At 44.3% G+C, this 17,280-nt stretch overlaps 1 protein-coding gene across 3 annotated transcripts in view; it reads left to right on the top strand.

The window, feature by feature from the left end:
- The window catches only part of KLHL32 (kelch like family member 32), a 252,386-nt gene that overhangs the window by 65,364 nt on the left and 169,742 nt on the right, over positions 1 to 17,280 (top strand). For all 3 annotated transcript variants that reach the window (XR_012883182.1, XM_075862186.1, XM_075862185.1), the window contains exons 2-3: positions 3,790 to 3,878; positions 16,793 to 16,973. Coding sequence is in view for 2 of the 3 variants with exons in the window: in XM_075862186.1 (XP_075718301.1) it covers positions 3,856 to 3,878; positions 16,793 to 16,973 (204 nt within the window). In the remaining variant the exon portion in view is untranslated. The remainder of the gene's footprint in view (positions 1 to 3,789; positions 3,879 to 16,792; positions 16,974 to 17,280) is intronic.

Raw genomic sequence — 17,280 nt, forward strand, 5'->3', positions numbered from 1 at the left:
ACATTTAGTACAGTTTCCACATGTTTAGTCTAGTTTTAGTCCGTCTGTTACTAAATTTGCCCCATTGGGCTCAGAAGGTTCTAGGGAGTTTTCCGATTCGGGGAATCCTTTTTTGTTACAAGGATCCCCTGAACATTAAACTGATCACAGAGAGTCCTGCTGCTTAGACGCCATGTCCTGCTGCTTAAACCCTAAGCTATAATCTGTAAACTGTGGCAGAATCCAGAAGCAAGTGTTTATTTCCTATTCAACACTGCCACAGGAGAAATGAAGGATTATACAGTTCCGGTTGAAATTTTGGGCTCGTCAGAGTAAGAAATGCTCTTTGTAGCCGCGTCTACTCTGGCTAACGGTTAAGGGTCCTGAATCGGGGACCCTGCTCTAGTAACTCAGTTTTCTCTAACATAAGCTGAACTTTCAGCGCACACATTTGTAAGGTTGTGTTCACATCAGCATCACCCTTCCGTTCATGGGTGCCGTCAGACATTTGCGTCGGAGGAACCCATGAACGGAAAGCCAAACGGAAACCATTACATCCGTTTGCATTACCATTGATTGCAAAGGTAATGCTTCGACTATTATAGCCGCTCAAAAATACTTTGCAAACGGTTTCTGTTTGCCCCTCCGTTCATGGGTTCCTCCGATGGAGAGATCTAGCGAAACCCATGAACGAAGGGTGATGCAGATGTGAACAGGCCCTAAAGTGCACATGTGAGTATTGTATCAAGTTTTGAAATAGTATCTTTTCACTTTTACATATAAATCACATCATTCTGCCCAGTGTCACTTCAACTATCCCCATAAATAGAGCAGCATGAAGTAGCTCTTTCCGTAGACAAATTTATATTACATATTATACTATAATGTATAATTTTATTAGTATATTTAAACAGAATAATTCACAGTGTTTGGACTTGTTCACACCAGCATAAGGTGCACTGGTTGTGTTTGAATTTTTTTACAGTTTTTCTCGGGTGGCTTTGTAAAGCTCTAATTTTGTTACGTTTTTTTTTTTTACATTTTCTTCCACTTCTTCTTAAGTGTCTGCTCTTCAGAATCTATTGGTGTGAACTACTGTACTTCACAGGGAATAATAAATTCTACTTTTGAGGCAATGTCATGACTAAAATAAACTGTTTTAAAAGTATTGAATGCAATGCCTTAGCTTTAACAGACCTAACTACTGTCCCTGCCCAACAATTCCCTCGGCCCAGGGTTCGATATTAACCTCCTCTATTGTTATGTTCTGTCACGTTCATGTACAGAACATTTCTAGAGCAATACATCTTCATCAAGTTTGCAGTGAAATTCACAGTATTTATTTCAACTACCTTGATTTAATCTTTAATTTTTTTTTTCAACCTGCTTCAATCTCCTTCCCAATCACACAGTTATATTCATTAAAATCAAGTGACAATCTCTGAGGTCTGATTTTTAAAATACCTTCCAAGTCTGCGTGAGGCCGGTTCAGACGAGTAAAATACGGGCATCTGCATTACACTCTTCGGAAAACGGCCTTAATGTGGAGGGTTGGGTTCCAACTAGTTCCTACTGGAAAACCTGTAATCATACCTATACTGAGCAGTGCTATGGATCCTGTGCCATACCACACCTACTAAAGCTTTACTTCATGCATAACAAATACTCCCTCTGCAGACCCAAGTTATTATTTTTTATTATGAGCTGAGCATTACTGTTATAAGCATAGTTTGAAACCCAGGCTCTACAACCCAACGTACTATCACTGGGATCATTGGCTCATGTGCAAGGACCAACATAACATATATTGTATAGGAAGGAAACCCGGTAAGGAAGACTTTAGGTGGCTGTTAGCCTTAGTTTTTGGCTAGACTGACTTTGAATTAACACATTTACAAACAATAAATATTTTTAAGTCTACAGATAAACCAGTGAAATGTATAAATCCATCTTTGAGTAAAGGAAAAGTACCTTTACTTTATATCTACTGTACTGTCCAAAGCTTTTAGGCAGTTGGGAAAAATGCTGCAAAATAAGAATACTTTCAGAAATAGAAGTGTGAACTATGAACAGAAGAGAATCCAAATCAAATCAATATTTGGTGACCACCCTTTGCCTTCAAACCAGCATCAATTCTTCTAGGTACACTTGCATACAGTTTTTGAAGGAACTCGGCAGAGAGGTTTTTCCAAACATCTTGGAGAACTAACCACAGATCTTCTGTGGATGCAGACTTCCTCAAATCCTTCTCTATACATGTAATCCCAGAGAGACTCAATGATGTTGAGATCAGGGCTCTGCGCGGGCCATATCATCACCTCCAGGGCTCCTTGTTCTTCTTCATGCTGGAGATAGTTCTTAATTACATTGGCTGTATGTTTGGGGTAGTTGTCCTGCTGCATAATAAATTTGGAGCCAATCAGACGCCGCCCTGATGGTAATGCATGATGGATATGTATCTGACCATATTTCTCAGCATTGTGGACACCATATATCCTGACCAAATCCCCAACTCCATTTGCTGAAATGCAGCCCCAAACTTGCACGGAACCTCCACCATACTTGACTATAGCCTACAGACACTCATTATTATACCGCTTTCCTGCTCTTAGGCAAAAAAATTTGACTCATCAGTCCAGAGCACCTGCTGCCATTTTTCTGCACCCCAGTTCCTATGTGTTTGTGCATAGTATAGTCGCTTGTCCTTGTTTTCACGTCGAAAGTATGGCTTTTTTTCCGCAATTCTTCCATAAAGACCACTTCTGACCAGACTTCTTAGAACAATAGATGGGTGTACCTGGGTCCCACTGGTTTCTGACAGTTCTGAGCTGATGACACTGCTGGACATCTCCCAATTCGAAGGGAAGTAAGCATGATGTGTCTTTGATCAAGGATGGACGCAGAGAGCAGAGGGCTTTCATGCAAGAACAGTATACAGGCCCCTTTGCTCTCGAAAAGCTCTACATATTGCACCCCCTTATATCCCACTAACAATCCACCAATAATTGTGAGCTATTAAATTCATTAGCTTAACCCCTTACATCCAATCTAATAGACAGTATGAAGTTGCTTTTAAGGTAGCAGTGGGTCCCTTATCCACTGGGGTCATATAAAGCTGCACAAGTTGCACATATGCTATGTCCACCATTGCTCAGAAGTAAAGGTTATTACAAAGGATTGATATACCAATTTTGGAAGGCAGTATCATGATAAGTAGAGAAAAAGATTAAAGTGTAACTAAACTTTTATTAAACTTTTGACATATCATAGTGACATGTCAGAAGATTTGTTCTATGGGGTCCGAGTGGAGTGCAGTTCCGCTTTGTTTCTAATCGTCTTTCCTCGGCTCTTCTCGGAAAGCCAAGCAATATCTGTACGGGCTCAATAGAAAGTCTATGAGTCTGTACACCGCTCGCTTGGCTTTTGGAGGAAATCCAAGCAGAGACAATCAGAAACAAAGTGGCACAGCGCTCATCTGAGCGCTTCTGCAGCTTTGGTCTAGCAATCGTGTGGATCTCAGCGCTCGGACCCTCACTGATCAAAACTTCTGACATGTTAAAAGTTTTATGAAAGTTTAGTTACACTTTAAAGTGGACACTACAAATGGAAATTTATATAAAAGAATCAATATAGTATCCACAATGTCCATTATACTAATACAGGACAACTGATGTATTTGGCATACCTCAACATAAGATAAACTATTGACAGTCTTGTGATATATCAGAACATATTTTCTACCAGTTTTACGTTTTCTTGTTCTATTACAAATTCAATACTTTTCTAATTATTTACTGTATTTGGTTGCAGCTGGAATGCTTGTTTGTTCCTTCTCTAAATCTTAAGTGTGAAGACTCAGAGGAACCGACCTGGACGATGCCTTCTGAGATATGCCTCAGGTAAATGCATGATGCACTTCTTCCAAGCTCTTAGAGCTTGTCATCCTCATTTAGATTTTTCTTAATTGAAAGCTCTTTCAGGTTAGTCAGGCAGATGTGAATTGAAAGCTTTGCCTGTTTTGCTTGGTTAAGCACTTGAAAAGAGACTTTTGGAAATGACTTGGTCTTATAAGGGCACATTGAGACGTGGCGGAATTGCTGTTGAATTCCGCTGCGGACAGTCCGCAGTGGAATTCTGCAGCAGCCGTTTTTTACATTTGTTTCCATACATTTTTAGGAAACTTAGTTCAGACGTTGCAGAAAAGAACTGTGCGGAAATTAGGCTTCGGTGCAGAATTTTCCCTCCACAGCATGCACTGTCTGTTGCGGAGAAGCAGCGGAATTTCAATGCAGATTTGATATCTGCAACGTCTGAATTACCTGTCAAATATGCGAATGTTGGTGCAGATTCATTGCGTAATTGCCCCGAATCTGCACCAACATTTGTAGCGGAAAAATTGCGCCATGTCTGAACATGGCCTTACAGTTATTTCTGAAATCTCAAAACAACCATCAACATAAAGCTGACACGGCACTAAATCAATTCCACCTATCCTATTCATTCCAAATTGTGTAAGATAACTAGGGAATGGTTAATTAAAATGAAAATGATCAAGCTGTAATAAAGTTGGGGGGGGGGGCAATGATTTTGTCACATTGTGGCTGTAGACATTCCTGTTTTTGTATGTCTCATTTTCTGTGACTTGACACCTTGCATAGGGGCGATGACGACAACCCATTACTTGGAAAATACTTGTATGGCAAACCTTACTCCTGCATTTTTTTTGGGTGATGATTTTGGTACCTAACAAAAGAAAAGGGAGGTGATACGTGGAATGAAGTTAACATCTCTTCTTACGTCTTATTTCCTATACTCTCACTTGCAGTAACTTTACTCATGGCATAAGAAAAAAAGTAGAAAGTGAACAGTATATGTCACTGCTTTATCATTGAATGTACATGACAAATAGCTTATACAAGGCACTAGGAACAACAGCCGATATTACCATGGGACCTCAGGAAAGGTGGGAAGGATTCAAAACACTTGAAAAGGGAAAAAAACACTTACCGATATAAATGAGGGATTATAGCAATTTCACTGTTCATTTATATTAAATTATGAGAAAAAAAAAGAAAATATATAATATTTTAAATGTGGTTCTTAAAGCATTCCTATCTTTATATTTGTTTTTGTAAATCAATAGCACTTGTAAACATGAAACTTTGTAATATATTATTAGGGGAAATCTTCTTCACCTTTCAGCCGTCTGTATTCCTCTTTCCCTGCCATAAGACTTTATGTTAGGCCCATGACCGTGCCCGTAATCACAGTCCGTGATTAAGGGCACGGCGAGCCGCTGATGGCCACGGACAGCTACCCACATTTGCGGGCCTTGTTCCCACATAAAATATGGGAGCACGTTCTGTAAAAAGCAAAAAATTGGACATGTCCTATCTTTCCTATCTTTTGCGGAGCCTTTCTACGTGCCGTAGATATACGGGAAGGTGTCCGTTGGCCATAGAAATTAATGGGTCCGAAATGATCTATGGACGTGTGCATGGGGCCTTAATTCATATTCATATTCATATTCTCTCTCTCACTCTCCCTCTCATGAGAGAGAACATGAATTTTTATAGACCCTTAACACAGGTTGGACGCAATTTGTGGCTGCACTATATTTTTTATACATATCTATAGTTGCCTAAGGAATGATTAAAATTTTATTTTTGAAAATGACACTTGTAATCATTATGCTAAAAATGGACTATAGTCTATATACACTCCTCAATATTAAAATTGCAACACCAAGAAGGACTAGCCATAAGGTTATGCAAATCGAGGAAGTAGCAGGTCTCACTTAGATCTGCAAATTATCAAATTTTATCACATTTTCAAGCACCTCGCTGCAATCTGTGGCATGTGGAGTCACATGAAATCTCAAAAATCAAGTGGTATGGGAGGATTGTATAATGCCTCCTGTTCGTCACAAGCTGAGAGGGACAGAATCCTTGAACTGAGGGACCTTGGCTTATCACGCCGGCAGATCGCGCCTAGGCCGAGATGTCAGCACTGTTCAAGGTTGCGAGTCCCGGAGGTTGGGAGAATAACAACGAACAGGAATGACAGCAAGAGGTGCGCAGAGGCGAACCTCTGCATGGACGGATCGTCTGATTGGAAGAATGGCGCATAGTGATCCATTCTGTACAGCAAGTGAAATTGGATGTCACATCCCAAGCCCAGGACGGCAACCAGTGTCGACACAAACCATTAGAAGGAGTTTGCACAACATTGGGCTACGAGCCAGATGTCTAGCTACAGGTGTTCCATTGACTACACGCCACTGCTCTCAAAGGCTATCATACTGCACAGCAAGACAGCAATGGAGGCTGGAATGGAGGTCTATTCTCTTCAGCGATGAGTCCCGCTTTTGTCTCGGATAGCTAGAGATTGGTCTGGAGATCAAGTGGGCAATGCCATAAAGAGGCCTTCACAAGGGAATGCCGCATCGGTCCTCCTCCCAGGATTATGGTGTGGGATAGCATAATGTACAGTAGCTGAACCCCTCTAGTCTTCATTTTAGGTAAACTAACATCTCAGTGTTACATTGATTTGGCTGTGGAACCAGTGGTAAAAGTGTCCCAGAAACTGGTATTCAACAGGACAACGCCAGGCCACATGTTGCTCGTGCTACTGTGAGCAGCCTTCATGGCCTAAAGGTGGCCTGCAGCATCTCTGGACTTGTCCCCCATCGAGCACATATAAGACGCCATTGGTTGGCAATTGCAAAGGGAGCTGCCAACACCCAATCTTGATGATTTGCGTGCCCAAGTGCATTCATCGTGGCATAACATTCCTCAGACAGCCATTAACAACCTCATAGATAGCTGGCCAAGTCGTGTAAGTGCTTGTATTTCTGCGCATTGCGCTCCGAGTTGATACTGAATAAATCAAGATGTTTGGAATATTTTGTTTACATTTTTTTTATCATTTTAATGTGATTAACATTTCTATTGATCGTGTCATTTCCACAATTCCAGAACTTTTCCTTCTAGGTGTTGCAATTTCAATGTCGATGAGTGTATATGCCACGGCCTGTTTTCCATGGCACCACCCACAACTCTTTCTCTCATTAGAGTTGCTCAAATCTGCTCTGAATTTGTAGAATATAAATTCAGAACTGTAATATGGTGAAATTTATTGTGAGCAGTAAGAGTGATATTTTGTTCATAGCTACTGACTATATAACACGTGTTCTTCAGGTGTAAAGAAATAAGTCTTGGGAATGCTTACGAGAATACATTATTTAAATGAACAATTAAATGTAATGAATATTATTATTTTAGATATTATGAAACTGTAACCAATAAAATTGTGGAGTACAGAGTAAAAGTTGACAAGTCAACATAAATGTTTCTTATGCTTTGCTTAACATATTGCTTTTCTACTTTCACTGAAGGTAGATGAAAGCATTACAGCATTTTGCTCATTATCTCAAAGATACCATATTTGCACATGGAAATATATCTTAAATAAGAATGTTTAATATTGCAGTTCAGCAGCTCACTACTTATAAGAACTGACTGAATAGTTTAAAATCTGTAAGCAAAATGTAATACGTGATGAATATGTTTTTACAATTTTTTTAAAGTAATTTTTATGGTTTGAAATCTTTTTATTATTATTTTTCAAAACAGAAGACATAAAAAGGCGAGTAAAAAGTAATTCTCAATACAATCAAACATAAATAGACTACAGTATGCAGAAAACATATTTCAAGGGGTTGTCCAGAATTGCAGCCTATAGCACTATTCTTCCCGTCAAAGCAATGAACACCACGATGGACCCCTGACAGACCCCATTATGAGTCAATGAGTTCATTATGAATACTCCAAACCAGTTCCTCCAGGCCCCCATAATAATGTGTCAGTCAGATATCCATAGCCATTAGAATCACCATAAAAGCTCAAAATTACCATAATGACACCTGCGCCCCCAGCGCAAAAAGATTAACTATCATTAATAAATAATAGGGGCAAACCTAGTGGCATTGATGGCACGGCTCATAAACCCCCTCAACTCCAAGTTGACACCCCCTCTCTCTCCAGTAGTAGGGGAGGCAAGCAGCTGGGATCATTTTAACTGCAGAGGCCATTAAACAGTCCAAACCAACCCCCTGGCCAATAATTGGAGAGGCAGGCAGCACAAACCGAATGATGGCAGTTGAGGATGGTCAGGCACAGCACAGGAGGAAAAGGATGAGATCGTGGTGAGAGACCAGGCACTGCATAGGCGATAGCAGGAGGGCGGGCATTAAGAGTTTATAAGTAGGTCGCATTAAATATTTTTAAGCCGGGTAAATTTTATGGAAGGTTTTATGGAACATTTTTACCCAAGTTGGAGTATAACATTTACAATAACTCAATTAAAAAGTAAATAGGCTAAAGAATATTTAGTGCAAGATCTATATGTGTGTATTTATATGTAAATGCTGCGGACAGTCCTCAATTTAGTGGAAAGGCTGCGGTCAGACTGTGGACTGCCGCAGTGTTTACAGCAGATGGTTTGTTTCTACATAAAAAAGATAGGCCTAATTCAGATGCCTGAATGCTGCTATAGATAGAAAGATAGATATGGGATAGAAAGATATATATATTAGGAGAAATGATACATATTAACTTACATCAAGAGGCTGGCAGGGATAGAGGGCAGATAGGTCCTGCTTTTATATGAAGAGCGTGTAGCCTACAGAAAAGGTCAATTAACACAATTGTTTTATGAAAAAGTCAAAAAGACAAAATCTTTATTTTTTACATATATGCAACAATACAGTTTAAAACATGAAACATACAATGCAGAATCTAGGTGTCCTACAAGGCAGGAGGTAACTGGGCATGAATATAATATACTGTATATAAAATGGATGTGGGCTGTATAGGACTAGTGATCACTCAATATATGCTGTTTTTTATGGGCATAAACAGCCCATGTATGTGATAAGGTCATAGCCCTAATGTTTGACAAGAAGAGCAGATAGGTATATATAAATTGTAAGCACAGCTAGACTCATGGTGATAGTCTATTGGAATCACAGTCACTTACCCATGTTAAAGCTCCTGCACTGCAGAGACACCAGCCTATGAAGAGCATATAGGTGGTTCCTTCATGCCTCTGAAACCATCTGAGTCATAGGACGCAGATACAATTGCATGCATAAGCGCTGAATGGCGAGGCACGTTTCGTACCCCGCTATTCAGCGCCTTTCAATGACGTAAGCTGCGCGATGTAATTTCAGATAATGTGGTGGATGTAAACTGCAGTCCTATGTAACACCACAGATAACAGTGATAACTCTCTGATTGCAGATAATGTAGTAGTGTTACTTGCAGTCCGATGTAACACCACGGATAACACACCGTGATAACTCTCTGATTATAGATAATGTATTAGTGTTACCTGCAGTCCTACGTAACACCACAGATAACATCATACCTCCCAACCGTCCCGGATCAGGCGGGACAGTCCCGGTTTCTCACCGCTGTCCCGCCGTCTCGGGCGGTCTGCAAAATTTCCTGCTGGGCGCTGCAGCTGTAACAAGCCCTGCATGCCAGACGTCTGCAGCAGCGATCAGAAGAAGGCAGGAGTCTTGCGGCGGTGTTCTGACTGGGATCGATGCCTGCCCGGGAGTGGACCCGTCCAGTCACCTGACCTGTCATCTGACCTCACCAGTCAGGTGACAGGTTAGGTGACTGGACTGGTCTACACCCCGGGCCGGCATCGACACCAGTGAGAACGCCGCTGCAAGGCTCCTGCCTTCTTCTGATGGTGAGTGACATCAAAGCAGAGCGGAGAATGGCAGTAGTAGGGCCGGCTACCTCTACCACTCTCCGCTTTGGCGGCATTGTGGCACAAAGTATAAGGTGGTTGTGTTGCACTATGTATAAGGGGGAGGGGGGTTGTGTGGCAATATGTATAAGGGGGAGGGAGGTTGTGTGGCACTATGTATAAGGGGGAGGGGGTTGTGTGGCACTATGTACAAGCAGGGAGGGGGGTTGTGTGGCACTATGTACAAGGGGGAGGGGGGTTGTGTGGCACTATGTACAAGGGGGATGGGGGTTGTGTGGCACAATGTACAAAGGGGGAGGGGGGTTGTGTGGCCCTATGTACAAGGGGGGAGGGGGTTGTGTGGCACTATGTACAAGGGGAGGGGGGTTGTGTGGCACTGTACAAGGGGGAGGGGGGTTGTGTGGCACTATGTACAAGGGGGAGGGGGTTGTGTGGTGCAATGTACAAAAGGGGGGCTGTGTGTGGTGCTATCTACAGGGGGCTGTGTGTGGAGCTATCTACAGGGGAGCTATGTGTGGCGCTATCTACAGGGGGCTGTGTGTGGCGCTATCTACAGGGGGTTGTGTGTGGAGCAATCCTACAGGGGGGCTGTGTGTGGCGCTATCTACAGGGGGGCTGTGTGTGGAGCTATCTACAGGGGGCTGTGTGTGGAGCTATCTACAGGGGGCTGTGTGTGGAGCTCTCTACAGGGGGGCTGTGTCTGGAGCTATCTACAGGGGGCTGTGTGTGGCGCTATCTACAGGGGGCTTGTGTGTGGAGCTATCTACAGGGGGCTGTGTGTGGCGCTATCTACAGGCGGCTGTGTGTGGAGCTATCTACAGGGGGCTGTGTGTGGCGCTATCTACAGGGGGGCTGTGTGTGGAGCTATCTACAGGGGGCTGTGTGTGGCGCTATCTACAGGGTGGCTGTGTGTGGAGCTATCTACAGGGGGCTGTGTGTGGCGCTATCTACAGGGGGCTGTGTGTGGAGCTCTCTACAGGGGGGCTGTGTCTGGAGCTATCTACAGGGGGCTTTGTGTCACGCTATCTACAGGGGGGTTGTGTGTGGAGCTATCTACAGGGGGCTGTGTGTGGTGCTATCTACGGGGGGCTGTGTGTGGAGCTATCTACAGGGGGCTGTGTGTGGCGCTATCTACAGGCGGCTGTGTGTGGAGCTATCTACAGGGGGCTGGGTGTGGAGCTCTCTACAGGGGGGCTGTGTCTGGAGCTATCTACAGGGGGGCTGTGTGTGGCACTATCTACAGGGGGGTTGCGTGTGGAGCTATCTACAGGGGGCTGTGTGTGGTGCTATCTACAGGGGGGCTGTGTGTGGAGCTATCTACAGGGGGGCTGTGTGTGGCGCTATCTACAGGGGGCTGTGTGTGGTGCTATCTACAGGGGGCTGCGTGTGGCGCTATCTACAGGGTGGCTGTGTGTGGAGCTATCTACAGGGGGCTGTGTGTGGCGCTATCTACAGGGGGCTGTGTGTAGCGCTATCTACAGGGGGCTGTGTGTGGAGCTATGTACAGGGGGCTGTGTCTGGCGCTATCTACAGGGGGCTGTGTGTGGAGCTATCTACAGGGGGGCTGTGTGTGGAGCTATCTACAGGGGGGCTGTGTGTGGAGCTATCTACAGGGGGGTTGTGTGTGGAGCTATCTACAGGGGCTGTGTGTGGAGCTATCTACAGGCGGCTGTGTGTGGAGATATCTACAGGGGGCTGTGTGTGGAGATATCTACAGGGGGCTGTGTGTGGCGCTATCTACAGGGGCTGTGTGTAGCGCTATCTACAGGGGGCTGTGTGGGGCGCTATCTACAGGGGGCTGTGTGTGGAGCTATCTACAGGGGGACTGTTTGTGGCGCTATCTATAGGGGGGCTGTGTGTGGCGCTATCTACAGGGGGGTTGTGTGTGGCGCTATCTACAGAGGGCTGTGTGTGGAGCTATCTACAGGGGGACTGTGTGTGGAGCTATCTACAGGGGGGCTGTGTGTGGAGCTATCTACAGGGGGGACTGTGTGTGGAGCTCTTTACAGGGGGCCTGTGTCTGGAGCTATCTACAGGGGGCTGTGTGTGGAGCTATCTACAGGGGGGATGTGTGTGGAGCTATCTACAGGGGGGCTATGTGTGGAGCTATTTACAGGGGGCTGTGTGTGGAGCTATCTACAGGGGGGCTGTGTGTGGAGCTATCTACCAGGGGGCTTTGTGTGGAGCTATCTACAGGGGGGCTGTGTGTGGAGCTATCTACAGGGGGGTTGTGTGTGGAGCTATCTACAGGGGCTGTGTGTGGAGCTATCTACAGGGGGCTGGGTGTGGAGCTCTCTACAGGCGGCTGTGTGTGGAGATATCTACAGGGGGCTGTGTGTGGCGCTATCTACAGGGGGACTGTGTGTGGCGCTATCTATAGGGGGGCTGTGTGTGGCGCTATCTACAGGGGGGTTGTGTGTGGCGCTATCTACAGAGGGCTGTGTGTGGAGCTATCTACAGGGGGACTGTGTGTGGAGCTATCTACAGGGGGGCTGTGTGTGGAGCTATCTACAGGGGGGACTGTGTGTGGAGCTCTTTACAGGGGGCCTGTGTCTGGAGCTATCTACAGGGGGGCTGTGTGTGACGCTATCTACAGGGGGGTTGTGTGTGGAGCTATCTACAGGGGGCTGTGTGTGGCGCTATCTACAGGGGGGCTATGTGTGGAGCTATCTACAGGGGGCTTTGTGTGGAGCTATGTACAGGGGGGCTGTGTGTGGCGTTACCTACAGGGGGCTGTGTATGTAGCTATCTACAGGGGGGATGTGTGGAGCTATCAACAGGGGGGCTGTGTGTGGAGCAATCTACAGGGGGGCTGTGTGTGGAGCTATCTACAGGGGGGCTGTGTGTGGAGCTATCTACAGGGGGGCTGTGTGTCGAGCTATCTACAGGGGGGCTGTGTGTCGAGCTATCTACAGGGGGCTGTGTGTGGAGCTATCTACAGGGGGCTGTGTGTGGTGCTATCTACAGGGGGGCTGTGTGTGGAGCTATCTACAGGGGGCTGTGTGTGGCGCTATCTACAGGGGGCTGTGTGTAGCGCTATCTACAGGGGGCTGTGTGTGGAGCTATGTACAGGGGGCTGTGTGTGGCGCTATCTACAGGGGGCTGTGTGTGGAGCTATCTACAGGGGGGATGTGTGTGGAGCTATCTACAGGGGGGCTATGTGTGGAGCTATTTACAGGGGGCTGTGTGTGGAGCTATCTACAGGGGGGCTGTGTGTGGAGCTATCTACAGGGGGGCTGTGTGTGGAGCTATCTACAGGGGGGCTGTGTGTGGAGCTATCTACAGGGGGGTTGTGTGTGGAGCTATCTACAGGGGCTGTGTGTGGAGCTATCTACAGGGGGCTGGGTGTGGAGCTCTCTACAGGGGGGCTGTGTCTGGAGCTATCTACAGGGGGGCTGTGTGTGGCACTATCTACAGGGGGGTTGCGTGTGGAGCTATCTACAGGGGGCTGTGTGTGGTGCTATCTACAGGGGGGCTGTGTGTGGAGCTATCTACAGGGGGGCTGTGTGTGGCGCTATCTACAGGGGGGTTGTGTGTGGAGCTATCTACAGGGGGCTGTGTGTGGCGCTATCTACAGGGGCTGTTTGTAGCGCTATCTACAGGGGGGCTGTGTGTGGAGCTATCTACAGGGGGCTGTGTGTGGCGCTATCTACAGGGGCTGTTTGTAGCACTATCTACAGGGGGCTGTGTGTGGAGCTATGTACAGGGGGGCTGTGTGTGGCGCTATCTACAGGGGGCTGTGTGTGGAGCTATCTACAGGGGGGATGTGTGTGGAGCTATCTACAGGGGAGCTATGTGTGGAGCTATTTACAGGGGGCTGTGTGTGGAGCTATCTACAGGGGGGCTGTGTGTGGAGCTATCTACAGGGGGGCTGTGTTTGGAGCTATCTACAGGGTGCTGTGTGGCGCTATCTACAGGTGGCTGTGTGTGGAGCTATTACGAATATAATAAAACAGAAACCGCCCCCTTAGTTAGTTAATCAATTGATCAATTTTAATTAATAAAAGGCTTAGCGGATTGAACACGGGCAGCTCTGTTAAATCCAAATGTCATTGTGTACCATGAGAATAAACTTGTCAACCTACATGAACACTGTCTTTTAACAGAAATTACACAACAGATGATAACAAAAAATTTATAAAAGACATTATCACCAAATGGAGCAGTGGTGAATGTACCACGGAATGCCCGGCCTGCCAGGGGGTGCGGTTACAATTCATCCAGGATATTGTAGAACAACATCCTTAGAACTGTTTTAACAATACATAAGAGACTAGACTAAAATGGGATTCTTAGGAGAGTAACAAGAGTAACAATTGTAAAATATGATGGCATGAGAATGATTTGCTGCTTTAGGACCCGGGTAATTTCCTGTTTTTAAAGGGAAAAGTTCTGCACTGTTTCTGACAATTTTAAGTAGAATATCCACACATCTGTCCTTAAAATTAAGCATATTTGGCAGTAAATGGTAAGACAGACATGCAAAACATAAAGGCAAGTCTATATCTGAATAGATGGGGGGAAAAAACTAAACTTTGAATCAAATGAGTTAACAGCGTCCCAAAAGACCAATATCAAATTATAGAAATTGTTTGATTTGCAAATATTGGAGTTAAAAGTTTAAGGTACCAGTTAGTTACTTTACATGAATGATAGGGGTGATCATTTTCCAAATAAATGAAGTGATAGTTTACTCCATTTCCCTTTGCTTAAAGGGGTTGTGCCATAAAACACATGTATCCCCTATCCACAGGATAGGGGATACACGTGTGATTGCTGGGGGACCCCCAGCGATAAGGAGAACGGGGGACAGAAAGTCACCCAGAAAGCTACATGAGAAGCTTGGACTTCCGGGTTCTGTTTCCGGCTTATGTGTTCGGCAGCTCCCCTTTAATGTAACATTTTATTTAAAGATCAGAAACCACCTCCTTGAATCCATTGAGCCATCGACTATATGCACAGCTTCAACACTTTTATGCTGTGACCTGGTGGCGCTCCCATCTTGACCGCACATTTACAGACTTCAAGTGCCTCTGCATGTCCAACATATACCCCATGCGCGCGATTTAGACTATATAGAGGCTCCTAATTATGCAATTATCACAGTCCCTCCCTCCTTATTGAAGGGTATGGGAGAGCTGGGGAAATAGTTCTACCTTGAACAGTGAGCCAAGAGATTCTACATCCCTCACAAACGAAAGAAGACGAAGCGACATTCCAGAATGATCTAAAAAATGGTATAGGCTTTGTTTACCCATGGTGCATGAAAATGCAATGTTTCAATCCCACAATGGAGTAATTCTCAAGCGCGGGGTTAAAATGTTATATTTTCATGTACCATGGGAGAATGAAGCCTATACCATTTTTTTTTATTATTCTGGAGTGCCACTTTGTCTTCCTTTGTTTGTACAACTGAATGGGATTGAACTCAACCCTTGGAAGCTAAGCACCCAATTTGGGAGTATAACTCCAGTTTTGTTCACAGTGCCACCTTAGTCTTTATTTACCCCTCTCGCAAGATGGCTATAGCCTCCAAGGACTAGCATACTAGTTTTAGAATAGTGGCCCCAGGGTATACCCATACATAAATGGCTCCACTCGATGTCTAACAGTTGTTAGTAATGTGACAGCAAGAAGTTATAGGCCAAGTGATGGGTTCCCACCTCCCATCCACACCGGAAACTGTCCTCCTTTTCATGTTTTCAATGTCTAGATGCACATGTAAACCATCCCTCACACTTAACCTTGTCCAGGAAGGTAAAAATAATTTCTAGGCATTGGAGGCAAATAGACTTCCTGCACTCTTTAGGAGTGGTTAGACGAAGTCGAACACCTTTTAGTGCATGAAGGAGCTGATCACTCTAACTCCCGAAGCTACTACCCGTTATACCAAAACATGGCATGACTGAATTAAATAAATCCACTGATTCCTACCAGATAAGTGGCACATGCTGTTCGCCCGTTTGATCTGTGCTCCTTTCCCTGGTTGACCTCTTTTCTTTTATTATACTGCTACCGCCATGGCATTTATTCTTCTCACCAGATTCTGATGACTAATCTCATTGATCCCCCTCTTTTTCCTTTACTGTTTGTTTCCCCTTTTACTTTCAGGGGCTGCTTGGGTATTGTGTCTTCGTTGTCAGTCTTGCTGTGAACAACTCAAGATATTTAGAGACATTTTTGAAGATTTCTACTTGCTTTCATGATTTTGACTATGCGCACTGTCTTTCCTCTATGTGCTAGTCAAACTTGAGGCTTGTGCCCCGCACTTCAACTTGCCTGAGCCCGTCCCCCGTCCCAGACTTAGCCTCTCACACTCTTCTCCATCTTCATTCAGTAGACATTCAGTGTGACATATATAAAATAATAGGGGATATCTGTAAAGGGGCATAACTTTTTCCACTTCACTTTATATGATTCTAAGGTCATGTTTCTTTGGGACAGAAATAAACTATAAAATTAAAATTATTAGACTAGGTTAATATGCCATCATTAATTAATCCTAATGCTAGCACATCCGTTCTTCTTACATGTGTTAATATATTTTTAGATGCTAGGTGAGAATGCAGGGTTCACAGTGCCATTAACAACAATTGTAAAGAGAAAGCATTGAATTATTTTATTATTTCAAATGCTACTCTCTCCTTTTCTTTTCTTACCATTATGTGTTAAAGGGGTATTTTCATCTGAGACAATTATGCCATAAATATCTGATAGGTGGGGTCCCAGGCAGGCCGCAGGCTGCATGAGGATGTGGCTATTCATGTCCGTGGCTCTCTTCATTTAACTTTACAGGAAGAGCCAAGCAATCCACCTCGCATGGATCAACAAAGGTCAGGGGTAAGAGTGTCCGCTATCAGACATTTATGGCTTACTCGGTGGTTATGTCACAAATGTTTTACTTTAACTAAAATTTAGATACGGTGATACAGTATAATTATGGAACTCATTGCATTTGTTTGTTTGCATAGTTATAGTTTCACTATACTTTGAATGAAACTTGTTCATATTCACACATTTCCTTCTACAGTGTTCAAGAAATGCTAACAGGTCAGAGGTATTGCCAGTCCATGTCACACAAAGATGCTGTTCTGTCTGCATTAAATCAGCAGAGGAATGATGGTATACTGTGTGATGTCACTCTTGTTGCTGAAGAGCAGAAGTTCCATGCCCATAAGGCCGTGTTGGCAGCCTGCAGTGATTACTTTCGGGTAAGTCTTCATAAGCATGTCTGTTTCTAGATTATTTATACTGATGTGCAATGTTTTTTAATTATAAGATATTTCTTTGTTTTGGGAAAAATTGCTCTTCTGGTCAGTTTTAAGGATATGCTTTTTTTTTAGTTCCATTCAAACAAAAAAAATAAAATAGATTGAAACATCTTTATAAATAGTCCTGGTTCAAAAATCCCTACCGCTTGGTGTCTGTTTGCCTATACAGTGTCTGTTTGTAGTATGTAACCATGAAGAAGCATAGACTGATACAAAATGGTAGGATTTCTTAAATCAAGTGTAATGG

Source organism: Rhinoderma darwinii, chromosome 4, assembly GCF_050947455.1.
Source record: "Rhinoderma darwinii isolate aRhiDar2 chromosome 4, aRhiDar2.hap1, whole genome shotgun sequence".
NCBI lineage: Eukaryota > Metazoa > Chordata > Amphibia > Anura > Rhinodermatidae > Rhinoderma > Rhinoderma darwinii.